The 24764-nt window shown below is 38.3% G+C and overlaps 1 protein-coding gene across 1 annotated transcript; it reads right to left on the bottom strand.

The window, feature by feature from the left end:
- Nucleotides 1–305: 305 nt before the first annotated feature.
- Nucleotides 306–19119, bottom strand: LOC121879821 (the record flags this gene model as incomplete). Its single annotated transcript, XM_042386615.1, has 6 exons — nt 19067–19119; nt 18221–18335; nt 15734–16007; nt 9875–10063; nt 1551–1756; nt 306–431 (listed from the first exon to the last, which is right to left on the bottom strand). Coding segments are annotated over exons 2-6 (901 nt in total), but the record flags the coding sequence as incomplete, so codon positions are not given.
- Between the last annotated feature and the right edge of the window lie 5645 nt (nt 19120–24764).

Below are 24764 nucleotides of genomic sequence, written 5' to 3' on the forward strand. Positions count from 1 at the left end.
CTTAGCAACTTTGTAGTAAGTGCTGGAACGCTGGAAAGTTTTAAAAGGTGGCTAGATAGATTTATGGACGGTAGAGAGTGGTTGTAACTCTCGACAGGATCTGCCATGCGCAGGCCAACCGGCCTATTGCAGACTCCTTACTGTCTTATATTTTTATATGTGTACACAAGTTAGCAAGCAGATGATGGAAGTAACTCTTTATATGTTCTACTAGATGAATGTAACTATTTTAAAGGGAGAAAGGGAAAAAAAATATGTTGCTTCAAAATTTACCTATACTTACAGTAGGTGTGAAGGCAACTCACCCGGGAAAAAATTGATACCTCGCCAGAGCCGAGGGGTTACGTCACCTCGGTAAAGTAGTCGGACTTGAGCCTCGCCTCTGTTGCAGTACAGACACCGTCTATAAACCAACAGTTGTTTGTTGTCTTCTGTTAAAGCAAGGTAACGGTAATAATATATCTTTATTGGGAGTATAGACAGATTTTTTATAACCAAAAAATTCATTCGATATGATCATGATGAAATATGATGCACCTTGCTTGTCCTAAAAAAAATGTATTGTAATATGAAATTCTCTGAATATTACATGCTCACACCCAAAGTCTAATTATATCAAGTCAATCCATGCTCAGGAGGAGGAGCTAATTTGACGTCGTTGGCCGAAGTCGAAGAAACTGGTAGTAAGGAGGACTCGTATTTATCACAGGTGAGACCACCCCACTGTATTAGTAGATATTCTTGCCATATTTCCTGATTTTCTCATCCCCTAGCACACAGTTAGTCGCTTGAACTTTTTGTGTAATCATTATTTTTATGATATCCTTATAATTAAAAATTTATTATTATTATTATTATTATTATTATTATTATTATTAATCTTCTTCCTCCCTTTATTATTCTAAATTCTATTATTATTTTGCTGACAGTATCAGTGTAAAAGCAATTAAGTTATCATAGGCATATGAGCTAACTATTTACTAGTAGAAGGAAAACAAGAATTAAATAAAATAAATAAAGAAAATAATTACACAAATTATTAATGATTATAATTATCATCATTCTCTCTCTCTCCCCCCAAGCCATTACAGAAAATCAGACATTACAATTATATATGTTTAGAGGTTTTCAATTTGTCAATATGTCCACTGGATATATTATAGATGACTAGTCTCTCCACACCCGGTTCCCAAGCTGAACTTTAGACTTTAAGGAATTTAAATTTAAACCTGCAAACGACTCTAAGGTATTGCCCTTCCTGCTGTTGCACCCTACTGTATATATTTGCTACATGCACAATAAAATTCACTTTTTTTTCATCCTTTTGAAATCAATGAAATATACTTTTATCATGTAGTCTGTAATTTGATATGCATCCAGATACAGCACATGTATCAGCCAATATCACAGCTGACCATATGACGTCCTGCGCAGCAAAGGAAAAATTTTCGACTCGAAGTGGCTTGACTTGGTATAATTAGACTCTGATTACACCCTTGTTGCAGAAAATCTCTTCCTAATGTCTACAGTAAAACCTCAGGGATCATTACCTCTCATGGTGCTTCCTTTCTTGAGCCTCCTGTTAGGTGATGGTCCTTGGCCGCTGTGAAAAGTGAAGTGGTGGAAGGTGAGGTAAAGGGTGTGGATGGTGTTGCGGAGACTGTGATGTAGGAGGACGTCCTCCACGCCCTCGTTTCCACCCACCACTACCACACGAGCCTCTGGCCGTCGCCATAGCTCACACCACTCCAGAAATCTGTGGGAGGAAATAAGAATTTAATCTACAGAACAACATACACTCAACTGGTAATAAAAATATAATCACATTTGTACAAAAGCTATACTTACAGCAAGTGAATACATTACTTTACGAGCTGCAGTGTATCCCAGAATGTAAGGCTAAGCAGATGCTCATTATATACCAAGAAACCTTCACTATAGGGTCGTGCATCACGGCAAATCGTTCAAACAGCTATGTTCAGTTGGTGTCCGTAGAAGTCTAATTCACTGGTGACTTTAGTCATTGATTCAGCGGCCCTTCCAACTCTCCGCCTTGCATTCAACTATTCGAGCTATTAGTGGGGCAGCTAAATGCAATTTTTCAAGAGAATCATGCAAATGGTGATACAAACATCAAATTTGGCATGGTAATTCTCTAATGGTTACTAGTGAAGTCTGCCTAATTGGCCATTTGAAAATCCAATATGGCGGCCATTTTTCAAGATGACCGCCATATTGACCTTCAAAAGTTTATTTTTCTTATAGAAATTGATGTAGTTGGTCAATCTGAGTGATTTTTGGTGTCGATATGTATGTTTTCAAGCATGCTCAGATCATTTTTTTTGTAGTTTTAAGTCATTGTAACATTTTTATCCACATAAAATAACACCTTTAGTAAAAAAAATATATAAATAAAAACTTACTAAAAAAAAAGTACTCACTATTAGCACTGGTCCCTGTGAATTCTCCTGACAGTACATCTTTGTGCATTTACTGCTGTTCATATATGCAGCTGCAAAGTCCAGAGCGAAAGCATTTGCATATCTGGTTACAATGACTGAGGTGCTACCAAGGGAGGATTGGGATTCTTCATAATATAAGCTGGTCGGACATTGGTGAATGCCTCTGGAAGCTCAGGAACTTTCTTGACCATCGTATCTGCATTCCGTCTGAGTGGCTCACGCTCCTCACCAGCCTGCTCAGGGCTTGGATGTTGGAAGATGGACACACTGGTCCCATGGAAGAACGTTTTGGCCGTAGTCGCAGTGGGGTTGTGGTCAATGATGTCCACTGCTGAAGTCGTGAACAACTGCTTCCTCAAGATAGGTGGACACACCACTCCATCTTCCACGTACAGGCCTACAACTGCTTCTCCTAGCTGGGCTGATAATTGTAGAACTCTGTCGATGAGCTGCCTCTTTCTTGTCTTAGCAAACACAGACATGCCGGCGTAGATAGCAAAAGGTGTCTCATGGTTCCTGGAGTGTCTGTGGATTTGTGTTCCTACCTTGTAGTTGGCAAAGCAGTTGTACTGTAAGAGCTGTGACAGAGCAAGGTCAGACTTCAATGCGCCATGCTGGAGTTGGGATTTGATATCTGCACCATGTTCGATCATGCATACAAATTGAAGCAGTGATGGTGGAACAGCCTATTCAATGCATCCTTCATGAAATGTACTGCTGAAGTGTGACTTGTGCTGAAGCATGTCCCGTCGTATCATCCCAGCAGCATTGGCCAGATGGATTACTTCACAGTATTTGCTTGCTTGTGCCAGGATTGAGCCAACATCCTTCTCAAAGGCCAGAAGGATATCTCTTCCTTGGTGATGAGCTTGCAGCTGGGGGATGTGAAAAAGCAGCTGGTCCATCAGTCGAGTAGCATGAACATCGGGCGATCCAACACTCAGCTGCTCAAGTCTCTGTCTGTAGAGTGTGACCAGGTCAGCAAGTCTGAAAATGGGTGGTTCAGTACCTTCACTAGAAGCTTTCATCTGAGTGATGTAAGTGACCAGTTCAGAGAAAGCAGTTGGGTATGCGTCCTTGTTCGGATGAAGCTCTTGTGCTTCTTCTTGCTCAAGAGCATTTCGGTGTGTTCTTTCTCGGTTGTACAGGTCTGCCAGGCAGCGAGGGTGATACTTCAGTTCTTGAGCCACAACATCTCCTGCACTCAGTTTGGCAAGGAGTTTTCCATTGCTAAGTGTCTTCACACAATCATTCAATCTTTTATTAAGTTTCATTGTCATTGCATGTCTTATGTCATCTCCCAAAGCTTCTTCCTCACATAGAAAGCATTCTGTTGCTTTGGGGTCTCTGACCATTCGTGGTATCTTGCTACTGCTGCTCTCCTCTGTAGCAACTGCAGAGGTTCGCCTTATCTGAGCTCTATTTAACTTCGTTTGTTGAACAAAAGTCTGCAACTCTCATGATACTGTGCCTTGTTTCTCCTCAAGGTCTCCTCTATCCCATCATCTTCAACAAGTCTTACAGGGTCAAGCTTGATTGGCAGTGCATTGATTGAATGAAATAGAGGAACATTCCTTGCCAAGCTCTTGTAACCGTCATCTCCTTTTTTGGCAGGATTTGCATGTGGAGTCTTAAGATCTTCCTTCTTATCCTGTTGACAAAGACAACACTTTGCCCAGTCAGTGAGGAATGATTTGTTGGTAGATTTTGTGTCCATAACTATTTTTGATCTTCAGGGCTGAGGGTTTAACCTTTTACCACCCTGATGAGCACTTTCTTGTATGGGATACAACTAGGTTCATGCCTTTTGCCCTACACCTAGTCCGATCGTTCATCCAGTGTCATTAGTCCCGTGCGATCTGTACACCATCCAGATAACTAAAACCCCGTTATCCTTGGCTCGGCTCTCCTGCGCTGGCACATCCTGTCAATTCAGGTGCGGCTGCTTAACTGATTTGGGGTTGGTTAAGCAGCATTTGAGACACTAAGCTGTTGCAGTATGACATGCTTTTACTTAGCTGACACTGAACCCCATGCTGGGTTGCACAGCAGTGATGTCACCAGTGCGCCCTGGTAGTGCCCGACAATCACTCCCTCACATGCAGAGACCCTCTACATGCTACCCTCACCTAGTTGGAAAAAACATAAAACCAGTACATAAACAGTCATAAATAAGACAAATATAGATCTGGGAAATTATCAGAAATGGAAAAAAATCATGTGAGCATGGCGAACATACATATATCGACACGAAGATCATTTAGATTGACCAACTTCATCATTTCTAAAGAAAAAATCATCTTTCAAGGGTCAATTTGCAGCCATCTTGAAAATAGCCGCCATATTAGTTTCAAATAATGATTAGGCAGATTTGACAAGCTAAACTAATATGGAATGTCTCTCTCTTCTGGTCGGAGATCATACACACACACACACATATATATATATATATATATATATATATATCTATGTAAATCCACAATGAAAACGTGGATAAGATAAATCTTGATAAATCACCGGGAAATGGAAAAGTACCTTAGCTTTTTCGTTTTATTCAAGACATCTTCAGAGACAACTCTGAAGATATCTTGAATAAAACAATAAATTTCAACCTAAAAAAAAAAAAAAAAAAAAATATATATATATATATATATATATATATATATATATATATATATATATATATATATATATATATATATATATATATATATATATAAGTAAATCATGTGGGTTGATCTGGTATATGCTGATAACCACAAGGAAAAAAACACAAGTTCAAGGCTTGTGTAATTCACATCTTCAGGGGTGAGTATATATATAAATATCGGTATTTCATTTGCCTCTGAAGATGTCAGTAATGGCTAGTACTACCTGAGAACAGGGCTGTGACATTCAGAAGGCCGAGTTAGAGAGGGACAAGGAAGAAATCTTGATATTAAAGAAAGTGTTAGCGAGGATGAAGGAAGAAACGAGACAAGGAAAGCCCGTGTCTGACGAAAACTCAGGCGAATTGAAGGTTGTGAGGAGAGGGACGACCAAACTGGTGGTGAGAAAAGACACCAAGGATACAACAACAACAGCTAAGTGTACCAACTATTTCAGTCCTTTGATAGGCGAATTGGACATTAGCATAGTCAGGGACAAGGTTGACAAGGAAGGTCCGAAAACCTTAATTGTTGACGATTCCCAGGTACGGTACCTGGACAGAGCTTTTGTGGTAAAAACAAAAATTGGATGAGGGTGTGTTTGCCAGTACTCAGTATAGGAGATGTAAACAGGGAAACCAGTTACCAGATAAACAACGATGCCATTGAGAAATCCGACTGAGAGAGAGATTTAGGAGTAATGAAAAGTAGGAACCTTAAGCCAAGTAAACAATGTGTATTTGCTCAAAACAAGGCTAATAAGGTACTTGGGTTCATACAAAGGAGTGTTAGTTACAAGACTAGCGAGGTCATCCTAAAACTATATCTTGCGCTTGTGAGACTTCACTTGGATTACGCAGTTCAGTTCTGGTCACCGTATTACAGAATGGATATAGAATCCTTGCAAAGAATTCAGAGAAGAATGACAAGGCTAATCCCGGGCATTAGGAACCTTGAGTATAGAGACAGGTTAAAGCATCTTAATTTGCACTCCTTCGAGAGGCGTAGAGTGAGGGGCGATATGATAGAGGTGTATATATGGAAGTCAGGGCTGAACAAAGTGGACATTACAAAGGTACTCAAACTATCCAAACAGGAGAGAACTCAGATTTAGGCGCGAAATATGTAAACATTTGTTTGGAAATAGAGTAGTGGGTGAGTGGAACAAGTTACCAAATATCATCATTAACTCGAATACGCTGGATAGCTTCAAACACAGATTGAGTGGATATATGAGCAATAGGGGTAGGGTGTAAATAGGACTGCCTATTATGGGCCAATAGGCCTGCTGCAGTTTCCTCCTTTTTTATGTACTTATGCTTTTATATGTATTTTTCATGTAGATCCACAATGAAAACGTGGTTAAGATAAATCTTGATAAAATCACACATGGAAAAGGGAAACAATGGAGCACCTTAGCTTTCGTCTTTATTCAAGACATCTTCAGAGGCAACTGAATTACATGGACCGAGAAAGGCTTATGTACACAGGGTGACCTTACTAAACGTGAGGTTAGGTCATAATCATGACATCCACTAATCAGCACACCAACACCACCACACACGCAGAGGAGCTTAAGAGAAAGGGCAACGTGACTAGTCAAGTTAAGTGAGGAATATGGGACCCACTAATCATCTACCCCAAGATTATAATTGCTTTTAAAGCATTGGAGTTAGATGTAGAATAGATGATTGGGAATGTGGGACCTATGTACATTGTTTCCTAATTTTTCAGCGAGTTACTGACCAGTTAAAAGATGTACAGGCGACTGAAAATAGTGAAGGGTGAAGTGGCACCTGTTCTGCCATCTAACATTGATTGGAACAAATGTATCTTTTGTGAAGAGAGAAGGACTTGTCTTGCCCAGCTGACTATGCCGATCGATTTGTTGGAAAAAGATATAAAAAACTAGCAAAAAACCTTGTGGAATTCCACAAATTTGGTCAATTACCATTCAGAGCGGAACTCAATTGGCTTGGCGAAGTTGATGGTCTCGAAGTATCATTCATGCGAAGACGTGCAAAGTTCCATAGACTCTGTGCTTTAAATTTCAATGAAAAACCTCAAACAGGTGTCAAAGCACAAAAGCAGTGAAGGAGCAGAAGTACCAGAGAAATTCACCAGTACAAAAATGTCAAAGTCAGGATATGATGTGACGTGCGAACAACCTGCAACGAGAGGCAAACCGTTACACAATGCTTCCTCAATGAAAGTTGATGCACACATGAAACAATGTGCACAGAACCTACAAGATGATGTCGCAGTGGTTGCCACCATCAATGCTACTGAAAAAGTAGGACAGGAATGTTGTGACAGATTTTCCAAGAGCGTTTGAAACATTGCAATGTACCCTTATCTGAAAAACTTAAGAACAAACTCTCTTTGTTAGCAGTAACTCCCAAAAGGAAGAATCATAAAAGCAGAAGGAGGTTACATCCCTACTGTGCGACCGCAGCTTGTTTTCAACCCTATTTATTGCTTACCAAGTGAGAGTGAGTGACATGGATGATTTTTCTCTCGTGAAAATCAGTCGAACCCTCCAGCCCTCTCTGATTATGGAAGTATGCGACCTGGAATGAACGTTTTCCTCCTATCCTGTCTCGAGGATTTGGTTCCATATCATAATGCTGTATTCCCGGCCACTGCTAAAATAATAATAGTTGATGGCGCTCTCATTGTTAACATGATCAAGTCAAGTATACGTCACACATTTGATGATTATGTTGTTAAGATCATGAATTACATCCGCAGACAGTTGCTGGTGATGTTCGCAGAGTCGACGTTGTCTTTGATGTATATGTCAAATCCAGCTTCAAAGAAGCAACCCGGAAGAAAGGGGAACAAGGAATACGAAGAAGGGTTAAAGGTGAAAACAAAATACCAAGCAATTGGGCTAATTTTCTTTGAGAAAATGACAACAAAACTGAGCTCTTCCATTTAATCGCAGAGAGTTTCCCTGGCTTGGTCATTGTTACGCATGACAAAATTGTTCTCTCCTCTGATGCTTCAGTTGATGTTGCAGTATTGATACCTTGTTCTCAAGCGGAGGCTGACGCAAGAATGTTGCTTGATGCAGCAGATGGTGCTAAACAGGGTTTGCAGAAAATCATCCTAAAATCTGTTGATACAGATGTAGTTGTTCTTTGCATTAGCATGGCTAAACAGATTGCATGTAACTGTTTGCCGTTAGCATTTGATACAGGAACAGCATTCAGGTATTTCGATGCTACAGCCATGACAGAAGCAGTGGGTGATAACAATTGTACCTCGCTCCCTTTATTTCACGCTTTGACTGGTTGTGATGTCTCGTTCTTTGGTGGAAAAGTGAAACGTACAGCATGGTCAGTGTGGAGTGGTTTCAGTGAGGTTACTGCATCACTTTGTACGCTAGCTATAATGTCAACCAAAGACGAGATATTAGATATAATACCAGTAGTGGAAAGATTTGTTGTGATCATTTATGAGCGTGGCATTCAGATACAACTGTGAATGTAGCGAGGAAAGTCTTATATACCCAGAGAGGAAGGGAAATCGAAAACATTTCCCCAACACACACAACACATACTTTGTGCAGCCTTCCAAGCTGGCCATGTGTGGGGTCAATCTCTTGTGAAAGAGCCACAGTTACCTGATCGTGGGGACTTTGGGTGGTCATGGCATGAACCATCAGCACAGTGGCAAGTGAAATGGATGTCTCAACTACCAGCAGGTGAAGCCTGTCGGGTAATCATCAAATGTGGATGTACAAGGGCTGTAACACATCACGCAAATGTTAAAAAGCAAACTTGAAGTGCACTGCCCTCTACAAATGTGTAGGATGTGGGTACAAGCTCATTGCATTATTTTTATCTGGTTCATGAATATATATCATGAAATGGTTGTATATTGGGATATATGAGAGCATTTTGAATTAAATGTTGTGATATAAACAAAAAATTAATTTTGATGAGAAAATCAAAATGTTAATAATTTTTGGTCATATTTCATATACAACGTAATGTGTGTTTTGTTCCTCGCCACAAAATGTTTTAGTTAAGCTCTAGTTATGTCTTCACGTGATACTTCGATGGAAATTTTAATACATGTAACAGAATGATAATAATATTTGAAGTAATACGAGTATTTTTTATGTAACATGTTTTATGTGTGCTTTGTTCCTAGCCACAGGAGTGTGTTTTACTTACTTAACCTCCAGTCGTTTTATCTATTTTGATTCCATTAGTAATTTTTTAGTCAGTTTGACCATATTTATATGTATATCATAATCCTACATCAAACGTTATAATAAAAACATGATTAATTAATTAATTATATATATATATATATATATATATATATATATATATATATATATATATATATATATATATATATATATATATATATATATATGTATATATATGGCAGAAATCTTGTAAAAACGCACGACTGACATCACCTATATGAAAATATACTAGCTTTATTGTATGTCTTGACCATGAAAACCTGGGTATTAACACCAAAAGTAAGTATGTAGCTCACATATTATCGAAGATATTGCACATCACATTTAGGCTACCACCGCTGCCCACACACCAATCCGGGTTGTTAGGGTATTCTTCGGATTGACCCTTCTGGTTGTGGTCAAAGTAACTGCATTCCAAGTCTCATAATTTATCAAAAAGTGCATTATTAACTCCAAATTGAGCCTTAAGCACCTAGACTATATGCACATTATGATAACTTACTGATGGAAGACCATAGTAACTTCTCATTTTAACTAACCTAAAAACAACTTTGTTTCTAATATTGTTATCAAGAAGTAAGATGATGGCGCGGCAGGTGAGCGTGGCGTCGCCCCACACTCCCTGCAGGAGCTGATCCATAGCTCCATGGTTTTGGGCCAACTGGGGTTGAGAAAACAGCCGCCACGAGTCCACTACCACTACACTGTCTCCCTCTGTTGCCAGTTGTCTGAAATAATTCCGTTATTATATATATATACAAATTGACATTCCCTTATCCGAAATCCTTGGGGCCAGAGGGATTTCGGATTTCGGAATTTTCGGTTTTCAGAATGGTTAGTTTTTTTTATGTGTATTAGCCCACCTAGGCACAAGTCACTGACCCACATTGGGACCTGAGGGGCGAAAATATAATAACAATTATAATAATAATAATAATAATAATAATAATAATAATAATAATAATAATAATAATAATAATTCATAGGCCTAGGTCGTGTTTCTCACTTCTTTTATCTTTTTTCATTCTTGTATTTCTTTATTATTAGTATTATTTTATTATTATTGTTATCATTATTATTTTATTTTGGTGTATTTTTTAATTAAAATTTTTATTTACTATGAATAATTATTACTATAATTAGTATTACTATTATATTTTCGCCCCCCAGGCCCAGATGTGGGTCAGTGATCTATGCCTGGGTGGGCTAATTATAGTAAAAAAAAAATTTGCTCCACAAAACAAACTTTCGGTTTTCAGAGCTTTTCGGTGTGTTGGTGTGTGGATTAGTGGATGACATCATTATGACCTGACCTCATGTTTTTAAGGTCACCCTGTATATTAAGCCTCTCTCTGTCCATGTAATCCAGTTGCCTCTGAAGATGTCTTGAATAAAGACGAAAGCTAAGGTGTTCCGTTGTTTCCATTTTCCCGTGTGATTTTATCAAGATATATATATATATATATATATATATATATATATATATATATATATATATATATATATATATATATATATATATATATAAAAACATAAAAATGGAGGAAACTGCAGCGGGCCTATTGGCCTATACTGGGCAGTCCCGTTTACACCAACCCCTATTGCTCATATGAGCATCCAACCTATGTTTGAAGCAATTCAGTGTATTCGAGTTAATGATGATATTTGGTAACTTGTTCCATTCATCCACTACTCTGTTTCCAAACCAGTGTTTACCTATTTCACGCCTAAATCTAAATTTGTCTAATTTAAAACCATTGTTACGAGTTCGCTCCTGGTTGGATAGTTTGAGTACCTTTGTAATGTCCCCTTTGTTTAGCCCTGCCTTCCACTTATACACCTCTATCAGGTCGCCCCTCGCTCTACGTCTCTCAAAGGAGTGCAAATTAAGATGCTTTAACCTGTCTCTATACTCAAGGTTCCTAATGCCCGGGATTAGTCTTGTCATTCTCCTCTGAATTCTTTCCAAGGATTCTATATCCATTCTGTAATACGGTGACCAGAACTGAACTGTGTAATCCAGGTGTGGTCTCACAAGAGCAAGATACAGTTTTAGGATGACCTCGCTAGTCTTGTAACTAACACTCCTTTGTATGAACCCAAGTACTTTATTAGCCTTGTTACGAGCAAAAGCACATTGTTTACTTGGCTTAAGGTTCCTACTTATCATTACTCCTAAATCTCTCTCGCAGTCGGATTTCTCTATGGCATCGTTGTTCATCTGGTATCTGGTTTCCTGTTTACATCTCCTATACTGAGTACTTTACATTTGTCGACGTTGAATTTCATCTGCCATTTTTTCAGACCATTCGAAAAATTTGTTTAGATCTTCCTGTAGTTTTGCCGGAGTCCTCGTCAGATTTGATAACACGTCCTATTTTAGTGTCATCACAAATTTACTTATGTTGCTGTCAATGCCGATATCTATGTCGTTTATGTATATAATAAATAATAATGGTCCAAGTACTGAGCCTTGGGGAACTCCACTTGTGACGTTGCTCCAATGGGACTTAGTGCCGTTAATGCTCACTCGCTGTTTCCTGTCCTGTAACCACGCCCTAATCCATTTAAGGATGTCACCTTTGATGCCATGAGCTTCTACCTTTCTAATTAGTCTTTCGTGAGGGACTCTGTCGAAGGCTTTGCTAAAGTCGAGATATACCACATCATAATTGTGCCCCTCGTTCACCGATTCGAAAACTGATGAAAAGAATGTTAATAGATTAGTTAGGCAAGAACGTCCGCTTGTGAAGCCATGCTGGGAATCATTGATCAATCGGTGCTTCTCCAGGTGATTTCGAATAGAGTTTGAAATGATTGCTTCCAGTAATTTGCCTACTATTGATGTTAGACTGATTGGGCGGTAGTTAGATGATAGTGATCTATCCCCCTTCTTGAAAATCGGTATTACATTTGCTATCCTCCAGGATTCTGGTACTACACCTGTTTTTAAGGACATGTTAAACAACTTTGCTAAGGGCATACTAAGCTCTTCCTTACATTCCTTTAATACTCTGGCAAATATCTCATCGAGACCAGGTGACTTATTAGGCTTTAGTTTGTCTATTTGCTTACTAACATCGTTACTAGTCACTACTATCTCACTTAATTTGTTTTCTTCACTATCTCTGAATAGAGTCGGTGCCTCGGTATCATGTTTAAATTTCGTGGTGAAAACTGTTGAAAACTTATTCAAATTATTGCTCATTTCTCCGGCTGTTATCAGTGAGCTTCTCATTGAAGTCTGGACCGCATTGGTCCAATCTTTCTCGCTGTGTTTTAGCTTGATACATTTGGTAGAATCCTTTGGGGTTTGCCTTCGCCTCCCCTTTGCCATCCTTACCTCATTATTCCTCTTGCTTTCCTCTTATCTCGGTAACCCTACTCGCCAATACCCTATAATAGTCCCGGAGGTGAATTTCTCCACGATTTATCCTTCTACCTATAGCCTTCCTTTGGCCAATGATGTTCTTTAAATAATTATTTATCCATTTAGGGTCATTGTTGTCTGATCTGAGTTTCTTGTATGGTATGTTCTGCCTTTGTGCATTAAGTAACTCACTATTTAAATTGTCGTGGAACTCGGCAATCTCAGATCTCGTTATCAGGTCTGTGTCATCTGTCAGGTTCACAGCCAAGCGCGACACCCCCTCTCTCAGCTGCCTCTTTAAACTGTCAAAGTTTGCCCTTCTGAAATCTGGTACTTTAGTGGAATTTTCCTTACGTCTGCCCTGAAAATCTAACTGGAATCGAATTTCTTTGTGATCGCTGTTTGCAAGTTCGTTCCTACCTCGACATTGCTAATTAGGTTTTCTCTGTTCGACAGAACTAAGTCCAGTATATTATTACCCCGTGTGGGTTCGGTTATATGTTGACTTAGGAAACAGTCCTGGATCGTCTCGAGAAAATCCTCTGATTCTGTGTTACCCGTAAGGTCAGTCCAATCTATTTGGCCAAGGTTAAAGTCGCCTACTATACAGACTTTGTTGTGTATGGAAGCCCTGCGCATTTCAACCCAGATAAGTCGCTCATTGACGCTATCAAGATTGGGGGGTCTATATATTACTCCTGTGATTAATTTTTCCCGACCGTCGCTTAATTCTATCCAAATTGTTTCTGTATTCCTCTCAGTACTTATTTCCTTATTTATTTCACACTTCAGATTATCCTTAACATAGATTGCTACTACGCCTCCTTTCCTGGTCTGCCTATCGGTATGGAACAGTTTGTAACCCGCAATTTGGTATTCGACTGGTAACTCACGTGTGTCTAGGTTGATCCATGTTTCAGTGAATGCAATTATATCGATTTTTTCGGTACATACCAAGGCCCTAATATCATCCATTTTGTTTCTCATACTTCTACTGTTCGCGTAGTATACATTTAAGTTATATATATATATATATATATATATATATATATATATATATATATATATATATATATATATATATATATATATATATATATATTTAAAAACCTTAGTGATGGTCAGTTCAAAACTTATCACTGTAGCTATGTGTGTTAAGAGAAGGACGGAGGCTATGTAAATAGCCCTGCTAAATACGTCCGATCTGTGTAAGGGGTTGATTAACAATGCCGGAGGGCGCCGGCCTTTTAATGCTGACCTAAACAGTCAATGGGCCGCGCCTCAAGGAACATAAGAACATAAGGAGTCTGCAATAGGCCGGTTGGCCTGTGCATGGCAGCTCCTGTCGAGAGTTACTACCACTCTCTATCATTAATGAATCTATCCAACCTCCCTTTGAAACTTTCCAGCGTTCCAGCACTTACCACATGGTTGCTAAGCTTGTTCCACTCGTCCACCACCCTATTTGTAAACCAGTTCCTTCCTATCTCCCTCCTAAACCTAAACTTATCCAACTTGAATCCGAGGGTGATATGATTATATAAAGACAATGTATTGCCCTGACATTTATATAAAGACTAAAAGGGGCTGATGCAATCGAACTCTGGTCCTCTGTGCTTGAATAGGGATAGGCGTGTATATGGACTGTTGGGTTATTTTGGTAAGCTCGTGTTTCCTAGCTGGAGTCTGTAAAATGAAACTACGACCACATTGATGACACGGGCAATCCCCAGTAAGGCTCATATTGCTCAAGAATAAGACGTAAGAGCACGCCTTGTGTGAAATAATAGAAAGCCTAGTAGTGCTACCTGTTTTCCTTGTGGTGCCATGGCAGCGATCCATGTTCACACATAAAGGTCCAGGGTTCGATTCCCAACTAGTGAGGTATTGTGTGTGTGTGTGTGTGTGTCCCGCTAAAAAGAGATAATCGCCGATTAAGATTTCAAAAGCAACTAACGTGTTTTGCTAAGTAATGATGTTTCTTTCTTTTTACTACAAAAGCTCAATGGAAATTAATTTTTACATTGTAAATTGCTGTTTCACTTAAGATCGTTGACCATGAAAAGATATCCATATTATAACTAAAGTAGGTTAGATAAGGTTAATTAGGTAAGGTTAGGTTTGGTAAGATTAGATTACTTTTTCTATGAAACTTCATTTAGATATATTATAATAATCTACATAATAATTGATGGTTCGTCAGAGTTTCTGAAACAAGTCTGTAGAAGTTACCTCTTTTATGACGTCTCTCTCATTAGTGTAACCTAACATAACTTACCTTATCTAACTTAGGTGTAATATGGCAATCTTATGATAGTAAACGGCGTCTTGAATTTTATCACCTACCTGTAAATTTCCATTAAGTTGTAACAATAATAACAAAAATCAACTGAAAGAAATTTGCAATCACTCAAGTATAATCAAATACCTGAATTAAGAAGAAAAAACAATTGACCACGCTAAGTTTATCTGACTGAGTTAAACATCTGAAAGGTCCTCATTTGTTGTGTTGTAATTCCTTGACTATAGCTTAATCTCTCAGAAGTAAAGATTCTACAAGAGACGCATAACACATACTTTTTGCTCTCCGTTTATTGATTGTTTATTTTTAGTTTTGCAAATATTACTGCATTTTACCACAGTTTAATGCTTATTTTCCTTTCCAGCATTTTGGATTAGTCCCCAAAATTATTGTTAGTCTAAGAACTAGTGATCATTATTCCATAATATTATTATTATTTTAAACCGAACCAATGCACCACAAACATGAAGGCTGTGGCTAATTTCATCATTTAGTTCCCCGCACTACACGATTTATAACACTTTGGCATCATACAGTTTATCTTATTTCCAGCCGATAACCTAAACCTCTTCACGCATACTAATATCAAGGAATTAACTTTACTATTGGAGGCAAAAGTATCTTTCCCTGTAACAGACAATGTAACAGCAGCTTCCCTGTGAGTTATTGCAACTCTCGAAAGCTTACAGTAATTTGATATTCAGGCCTATTTCTTTCTTGACTCACCTGATCATCGTTGAGAACATTAAGCTTTGTGTTGTTGTATCGACCAGCACCAAGTGACACCCAGCAAGGTGCTGTTCCACCACCTGGCTCACCACCTCGCCCACCTGGTCTATCCACCGATCTACTACCACACTGCTGTGGTACATGGGAGCCGTCATCAGCACGTCTGTTTGGTGACTGAGGCCGGCATTACTGTCCACAGTACTACCGACACACTTTCTCACCATCAACAACGCAATGAGTGTCGTCATACGTACAGTTGTTGACATATTCGCTGAAAAATGTGAATAGTCACCTTTTAAATTTTCAAATTTACAGGAAAACAGTAAGCTTGTATAACAGCGGGAACGATGGAAAACCAATTAGGCATTATTCACACTACTGTATATTGACGGTCACTGTCCAGTCAAGGGATGACCTCGTTCCGGTCACGGCCCAGTCAAGGGATGATCTCGTTTCGGTCACGATCCAGTCAAGGGATGATCTCATTCCGGTCACGGTACTAGGGGATTCACATATACCGTCCAGTCAAGAGACGATCTCGTTCTGGTCACAGGACTAGGATACAGGTCACCGTCTCGAGTCCCTCAGTTGTAGCCAGACCATTGCGGGTTACAGTAAGATGTGCGATTTCTCTTCACCAGATTAGTAATAAATGTATTAGAAGCATATAATCATTATTTTTATTTTAAATAGACTCATCTTTCTCATAATTCCACTTCTTTGGATCCATGTTTCACAACACCAAACTCAGTGACGACTGAAGCCAGACTGGCGTGAGCACGCTCTTACCAATTACCAAGGGAGTGACGCTCTAGTAGTCCCGCTCAGGTCAAAATATCAACGGATCGTCTCTCTCACGTGACTTGACCTTGACTTGAATGTGATCGTTTGTATCAAAGACAAAAGTCGTGTCACGGATTTGTCCGAAGATTAAATATAACTCGTGAAACATAATGAGAGCCCCACCACAAGGCAGAGCGCACCAAAACTTCAGCTCTTTGGCATATGATTTCACCAAATTTCACGACACGACTTTTGTCTTTCATTGTACTCTCCCATTAAAATACATTAAATAATATTTGACTGGACCGTGAATGTAGCTTGGACTATGACCGTCACTATACAGGCAGTTTGAACAGTCCTTTACATATCTTAGGTGTATATAACTTAACTAGTAGTAGGCAGCTACCAAACAGGGAGGTACTACCGCCTGGGAAGATATTGGAAGCATAATGTGTTGTCTAATGGTAGACCCTGCTGCCGCATGGCATCACAAAAATTGTGACCAAGTCCCAGGTTGCTGATCTGACTTTCTGCTTCATTTACACACAATTGCAGGGTCTCAATTGTTTCTCTTACATTGACAACACAACTTACATATATTGTTTCTCATTTTTTATCTGTTTTTTTTCATTTTTATATTTATCGTTCATTATTATTATTACATTTTCGCCCCCAGGCCCCGATGTGGGTCAGTGACCTGTGCCTGGGTGGGCTAATACCCGTAAAAAAATAAAAATGACAGTAGAAAAATTTGGCTGCGGATTCCAATTGGACAAAAACTTTTGTCTCTGCTTCCTTCCATGATCTTGTCATTGTTATCACCAGTATCCACAGCAATATTACATTTTGTTTCGTTATTTTATATTTAGAATTCGGTAATGTCTTTTTCCTTTGAACATAAAGTACCTTGGATACAATTAGGACTCAATGCATTTAAGAGTGTGAGTAAATTTGTCAGGTCATAAATAAACTTTTAACAAAACTACAGAAAACCTGAGAGTAATAGTTAATGTGTTATTCGGTAGTATGAACGTACAGTAATGTTACAACTGCGTGAAAATTATCCCAGCATGTTGAGCGTTAAAGAAGAACAAGAGGTTTAGAAAGAGTAGAATACTGTGGAGGACGAAGTCTAGGAGCAAGAGAGGGATACTGAAGGGAGGTAGTGGGCAAGGGGGGACGAACTAAAGATGGTGGGTGACTCATTATTACATTTGGCGGAAATCCTGTTTTTTTTCTCTCAAGATTATGAAGGAATCTAAACTATACCCTGTAGGGATAGTCAGTGCAGTGTAACTCTTGCTTTGATACTTATAAGCGATTGAGTTCTTATAGACTCGAATCTCTTGAATACTATGTTTCCCATTTTCTTGTGGGGAAAAATTATTCTACTCGTGACAAGGTTGTAGCATCAAACTCGGCAAAATATAGAGATATGATATTTCTCGTTGAAAAAAAGACATTTTTTTATTATGTTTTAATAAACGCAATTCTACATAGGAAGATAAGGACTAATAAACAAAAGGTTATAGTCTGCACTAAGAGCGTATAGGGCAAACGGAGATCTAGACACTGAGGGAGTGATGGTGGTATTGTGCTTTTTCATAACTTTAAGAGGTCTGCCACTACGAGGTCTTGTGTTGACGTGACCTTCTCGTTTCCAGCGTTTGATCCACCTGCACACAGTCGATGCACTCTTACCTGTTCTCCTTGCAATGGAACGGCAGGTCATCCCGTCCATCCACATGTACACTATTCTAGTGCGTTCAGTCAAGTCTGTCGGCTTGTTAGGACGTCGATACTTCATTACTTTTCTCTATAAAAAATAACAATAATATTAATTGTGCGATTGCAGGAAACCATTAATTCCGAAAGGGTTTGACGGCAGTTGTGCGCGAGGTAAGTTGATATATGTGAGAGAATATGACAGGGTCTTCTCTCAATATTCCCGGTATGATCAGATTTTAACTTGGTTTAAAAATGTGAATTTGACTGGTTTATGTGCGATGATAGGAAATAACTGAATATTAGTAGCATTGATACGGCAACGAAATAATAATAAAATAATTTTACAATAACGACACAAAAGGTTCTAAAAAGCATAACTAAACATATTTAATTAAGATAGAGAGTATACGATCATGACATTTATGTGGCTTATGTTTTACTTGTTGAGTTGGTTTTCGTGTGCTGGGTATTCAAAATGATAAAATTATTTAAGGTGTGTGTATGAGTGTGCATATACATTATAGGTGTATGTGTGTATGTGTAGTTGTGTCTGTATGTGCGAATGTGTTTGTATTTGTACGTTAGGATGTGTGCATACGCCTCATTGTCAAATCTTTGCAGGGTACAGATACATACAGGAGTTGATCAAATACGCACAACACATTACTTTCTACATAACATTAATACGCCCAGCAAATATAACTCAAGTTAATGTTCATTAGAAGCGGCTTAAGTAAAACCTCATGCTGTCCACTGGCTAATGATAAATGGTAAAATAGTTCTGCTGATAGAAACAAGGAAAGGTGCTGGGTGACTTACTGCAAGTCAGTGTGAACTGTAGGTCACGGGAGACACTAGGAGACGAGGCGCGGTGGACGAGAACACTGAAACGAAAGCCTCAGTGTGGCTCCTTTTATTTGCTCGCTCAAGCACCGGCGGATTTTTGTTCTTTTTGTTATTACTCATTTACAGATTATAAAACAATTAATTCAATTCGACTTAATTTTTAATTGATTTATCTGGTTATATATATATATATATATATATATATATATATATATATATATATATATATATATATATATATATATATATATATATATATATATATATATATATATATATATGTGTGTGTGTGTGTGTGTGTGAACTGGTTTGATGTAACTACATTAACTGTCCATTTGTATTGCTGTACCTACTGTATCAGAGATTCATCATCAACAACTACATATAAAACTCGGCATTTAAATCAAAAGTGGGTGATTATCTCTGCAACAAGGGCGAGGAAGGCGAGGCAACAGCCCAACAGCAGTAGGTAGAAGCCGCCCTGTAAGCGGTCCAGCCCCAACACCACCTGATCCGAGCTCTCCTGCACAAGAGTAACATAAGTGTGAGGATTCATCAGTAGAATTATCTTAATTATCGTCAGATACACAGAGAGAGAACAAAGATTTTAATACATAACCCGAATCTCCGTGTATGTGAGGGACTAAATTTTAGCTTGAATATACTGCAGATTACTTGTTAATTAATATGATCCCCGTCAGTGGGCCTTTTGTCATGCGTTTCTACCCTAGGACTTCACCTGGCTGGTAAATTTGATTATCTCTACCTTCGTGCAGCTCATCCACATTTTATCTTTGTGTTAAAGTCTGATCACCACAATTATTGTCATTAAATTCAATTATTTACTACAGGCTTCTTGTAAAGTCATACCCGCTAGAAATTTTGGATGTTTATTTTTACGTGAAGCAAGGTGGAAGGTTTCGATAAAAAAATAAGTAAGAATTCTGAGTATTGACGCCAAGAACAACAAGAAAATAATGCGGTTTGATACCATTTTATTTAACATTCCTACTACTGTGAATTTCATGCCTTTATTTAGGCATAAAAGTAGTTGCTCTAAGTGTTATATGTAAAGAAAATATGTGATAAACTTTTCTTGATATATCAAAAAAAATATTTCATGAATAAATTATATGTATATTTGAGAATTAAGCAATTTAAAAATCATAGTTTCCAGAATATTTAAAAAGTATTTCTACGAATCCTCACAGTTTCACTTAACAGAACTTAGAAGAAAAGACATGAGAATCACTAATAACTTAAACACCGATAACACAACACTTTCTTTACCTAAGTGTTCAGTGGAAGTTCATCTTTATCTCGCTCTGAGTTTCTTAACTCATTTTTGGTTTTTATGATGTCGTCCAGCCACAGGTTCAGAAGTCCCGCCTCAATCAGTCGTAGTTTCATCTTGCTGATCTGACTCGTAAATGGTGCTCCTTGTCTTTGCAACACGATATATATATATATATATATATATATATATATATATATATATATATATATATATATATATATATATATATATATATATATATATATATATATATATATATATATACGTATATATATATATATATATATATATATATATATATATATATATATATATATATATATATATATATATATATATATATATATATATATATATATATATATATATATATATATATATATATATATATGCGATACCACAAGGAAAGAAAACACAGTTCAAAGCGCTTTGAACTTCGTGTTTTCTTCTTCCTTGTATCAGCATATATATATATATATATATATATATATATATATATATATATATATATATATATATATATATATATATATATATATATATATATATATATATATATATATATATATATATATATATATATATATATATGCAAGTAAATCACTGTAGGTGCGCGTGATCCAGGTATATGCTGATATCCACAAGGAAAGAGAAAACACGAAGTTCCCAAAGCGCTTTCGTGTAATTCACATCTTCAGGGGTGAGTACAGACTAAGGAGAAATGCATAACAAGGCAAATATATATGCAGTAGAGGAGGGTGAGATCAAGTCCACAATAGTCAGGTTATTAGGTAGTGACCCTACTAATCTTCAAAAAGCACCGCAGCAGTCGGTAGTCAGGTCAGAGGGTAAGATGACCCAACCTTCTCACCTGGTTACAAATCTTCTTAATTATGAAATTATCCAGTTTGTACAAACCATTACTCAAATTCATGTTGACGGATTCGGTATGTTTAATGAGACTAGATTCTATGATGTTCCTACTGTCAATTGAATTACAAGGTAATATTGAGGAGGCATTATCCCAGTCAATGCAATGCTTATTATCCCTCAAATGAACAAACAGAGCATTGGATTCCTGGCCTGTCCTAACACTATATTTATGTTGTTTAAATCTAGTTACAAGATCTTTACCTGTCTGGCCTAAGTAAAACATATTACATTCCTTGCAAGGAACTTTATAAATGCAGCCACCTGTATTGTTGGGGGAGTTCTTGATTAACATTTGTTTAACAGTGCATGAGTTTTAAATGCCACAAGCTGCCCTGGACTCTCTCCTTTCGTTACTGAATACTCATCTTCGATGATCAAGGCCCATAAATTGAAAATACGGTTGAAATTTCTCCAGACATGCCTTAGTGAAAAAGTTATGCCTAGATCAATCATCCCACAACGAGTCCTGAAGATGTCTGACCGCCCCTTTGATGAGTTACAAGAAATCATCCTAAAGAAACATTTTGAAATAGAGAAAATTTAAGTGGATGAAGCTTTCCGTATTGTAAGACAAAAAAAGCGTATTTTCAATATGAACATACCGAGTATTTGGAAAAAGTTAATGTTGGATGGCTGTTTTGATAACCTGAGACGTGAGCGTCCTGATCTTCAAGCTAAGATAGACCACAAATTGGCACTCCTCATAAGAAATAGTGATTGAACTAAGGATGCCAATCACAACTGTGTAGTGAATCCCTCCTCTAAACATCTAGACAATGATACCTTGTGTGCCCTCGGCTATGGTTTAAGTTTTGATGGCTCTAACAAGGGAGTCAACAGTGTTGACATAGCCAGAGCATTTTGCAATTTGGAGAAATTCAGTAATTTGACAAGTGTAGAAGTGAACATGTGTAAACATAAGAACATAAGAAAATAAGGAATCTGCAATAGAACATAAGAAAATAAGGAGTCTGCAAGAGGCCGGTTGGCCTGTGCATGGCAGCTCCTGTCGAGAGTTACTACCACTATCTATCATCCATGAATCTATCCAGTCTCCTTTTGAAACTTTCCAGCGTTCCAGCACTTACTACATAGTTGCTAAGCTTGTTCCAATCGTCCACCACCCTATTTGTGAACCAGTTCCTTCCTATCGCCCTCCTAAACCTAAACATATCCAACTTAAATCCGTTGTTCCGAGTCCTATCCTGCTCGGATATTATAAGAACTTTATCTATATCCCCTTTATTGATTCCTTTCACCCACTTAAATACTTCTAGCATATCTCCCCGAACTCTTCGTCTTTCTAGGGAATGCAAGTTAAGTTCTATCGGTGAGCCATGATTTTATCCAATTTAAAATTTTCCCCTCGATACCATGAGCCTTAATTTTTCTCAGAAGCCTCTGATGTGGTACTCTGTCAAATGCTTTGCTAAAGTCTAAGTAAATAACATCGTAATTTTCGTCATTATCTACTACCTCGAAGACTTTCCTAAAAAACGTTAGCAGATTTGTTAGACAAGATTTTCCCTTTGTAAACCCATGTTGAGAGTCGTAGATTAATTTGCTTTCCTCTAGATGCGATCGGATGCGATCTGCTATAATTGATTCAAGAAATTTCCCCACTACTGACGTCAAACTGATCGGCCGGTAATTTGACGCTGATGCTCTGTCTCCCTTTTTGAATATGGGTACTACATTGGCTGTTTCCACAAGTCTGGCACAACTCCAGTGTCTAACGATTTTGTAAATAAGTATACGAGGGGTCCGCTAATCTCTTCCCTACACTCTTTCAAGACTCGAGGGAAAATTTTATCCGGCCCTGGGGATTTTGTTTTCTTTAGTTTATTTATCTTCTTAAGAACATCCTCTTTTCTGATAGTGATATTCTTTAATTTCTCTTCTTCCTTTCCCTTAATATATCAGTTCCACCTCTGGAATTTCATAGCAAATTTCTTCTGTGAAAACTGATAAGAAGTAGCTGTTCAATGCTTTGCTTATTTCTCACTGCCATTTATCACTTCTCCCCTCCCTGACTTTAAAGGCCCAACTTTGTCCTTGACCTTTCTCCTATATACCTGTAAAAATACCTTGGGATTCGCCTTGGATTCTCTTGCTATTTTGATTTCATAGTCTCCTACAATGTTGTCCCAGTCAATATTTCTGAAGTTGAAATCCCCCATAATGCATAGGTTGTTATATTTTGCTGCCCTACTCATTTCCTGCCATATGGGCTGAGCTGCTTCTTTGCCAAGACTTGGGGGCCTGTAAATCACTCCTATAATTATTTTTTCTCTTCCTTCCGTGATTTCTACCCACACAGACTCGGTTCCTATTTCACCCTTTATTGAATTATTAGTACAATATTTTAATGTATCCTTGACGAAGAGTGCGACCCTTCCCCCCTTCCTACCTTCCCTGTCTTTGTGAAAAAGGTTGTACCCTTCTATGTGGTACTCTGAAAAAAAATTTTTGCTCGCCAGATTCATCCAAGTTTCGGTGATTGCTATGACGTCTACATTCTCGGTACATACAACCGCTCTCAGCAAGTCTATTTTATTTCTAACGCTCCTACTGTTTGTATAGTATACATTTAAACCTACCCTTCCCTGGTCCTGTTTTACCCCTTGTCCTGAGCAACTAATTTTACTTCCCAGGACCTGCTTGTTTTTTGACTCCCACTTTCCCCGACCCCTCTCTACTGGCGAAACCCCCCCTTCGGAGTGACAATTTCACGCTCCAGGGATGCAGACAACGTCTTTACCCCCTCACGAGACAAGTGTACTCCGTCGCGACAGTACAGGTAGTCGTTGCCATAGAATCGTTGCCAGTTATCAATGAATGCCCAACCATTGTTTGCACAATGTTTTTCCAGTCGGCAATTTATAGCAATTGCCCTGGACAGCCATTCACGACCAACCCCTCTTCTAGGCAAGACACCACGTACTATCGGGATCCCTCCCCTATCTCTAATCTTCCCCAGCGCCCCCCTATACCTCTTGAAAAGTTCCTCACTCCTAACCTTACCTATATCGTTTCCTCCCACACTAAGACGCACTACTGGATTGGTACCCTCCCCTGAAAAAACCCTGTCTAACCTTCTATCATATCTCCCCGCACTCTTCGTCTTTCTGGGGAATGCAAATTTAGTTTCTTTAACCTATCCTGATATGGAAGGTTTCTAAGTCCCGGAATCATTTTCGTCATTCTACGCTGCACCGTCTCTAGTGAATTGATATCCATTCTATAATAAGGGCACCAGAACTGAACCGCATAATCGAGGTGCGGCCTGACTAGCGCAAGATATAGTTGCAATAAGACCTCTGCACTCTTATTGCTTACACTTCTAGATATAAAAACCAATACTCTGTTTGCCTTATTTCGAACATTAACGCACTGTTTTCTAGGCCGTAGGTCCGGGCTTACAAGTACCCCTAGGTCTCT

Source organism: Homarus americanus, unplaced genomic scaffold (assembly GCF_018991925.1).
Source record: "Homarus americanus isolate GMGI-L3 unplaced genomic scaffold, GMGI_Hamer_2.0 scaffold13662, whole genome shotgun sequence".
Lineage (NCBI taxonomy): Eukaryota > Metazoa > Arthropoda > Malacostraca > Decapoda > Nephropidae > Homarus > Homarus americanus.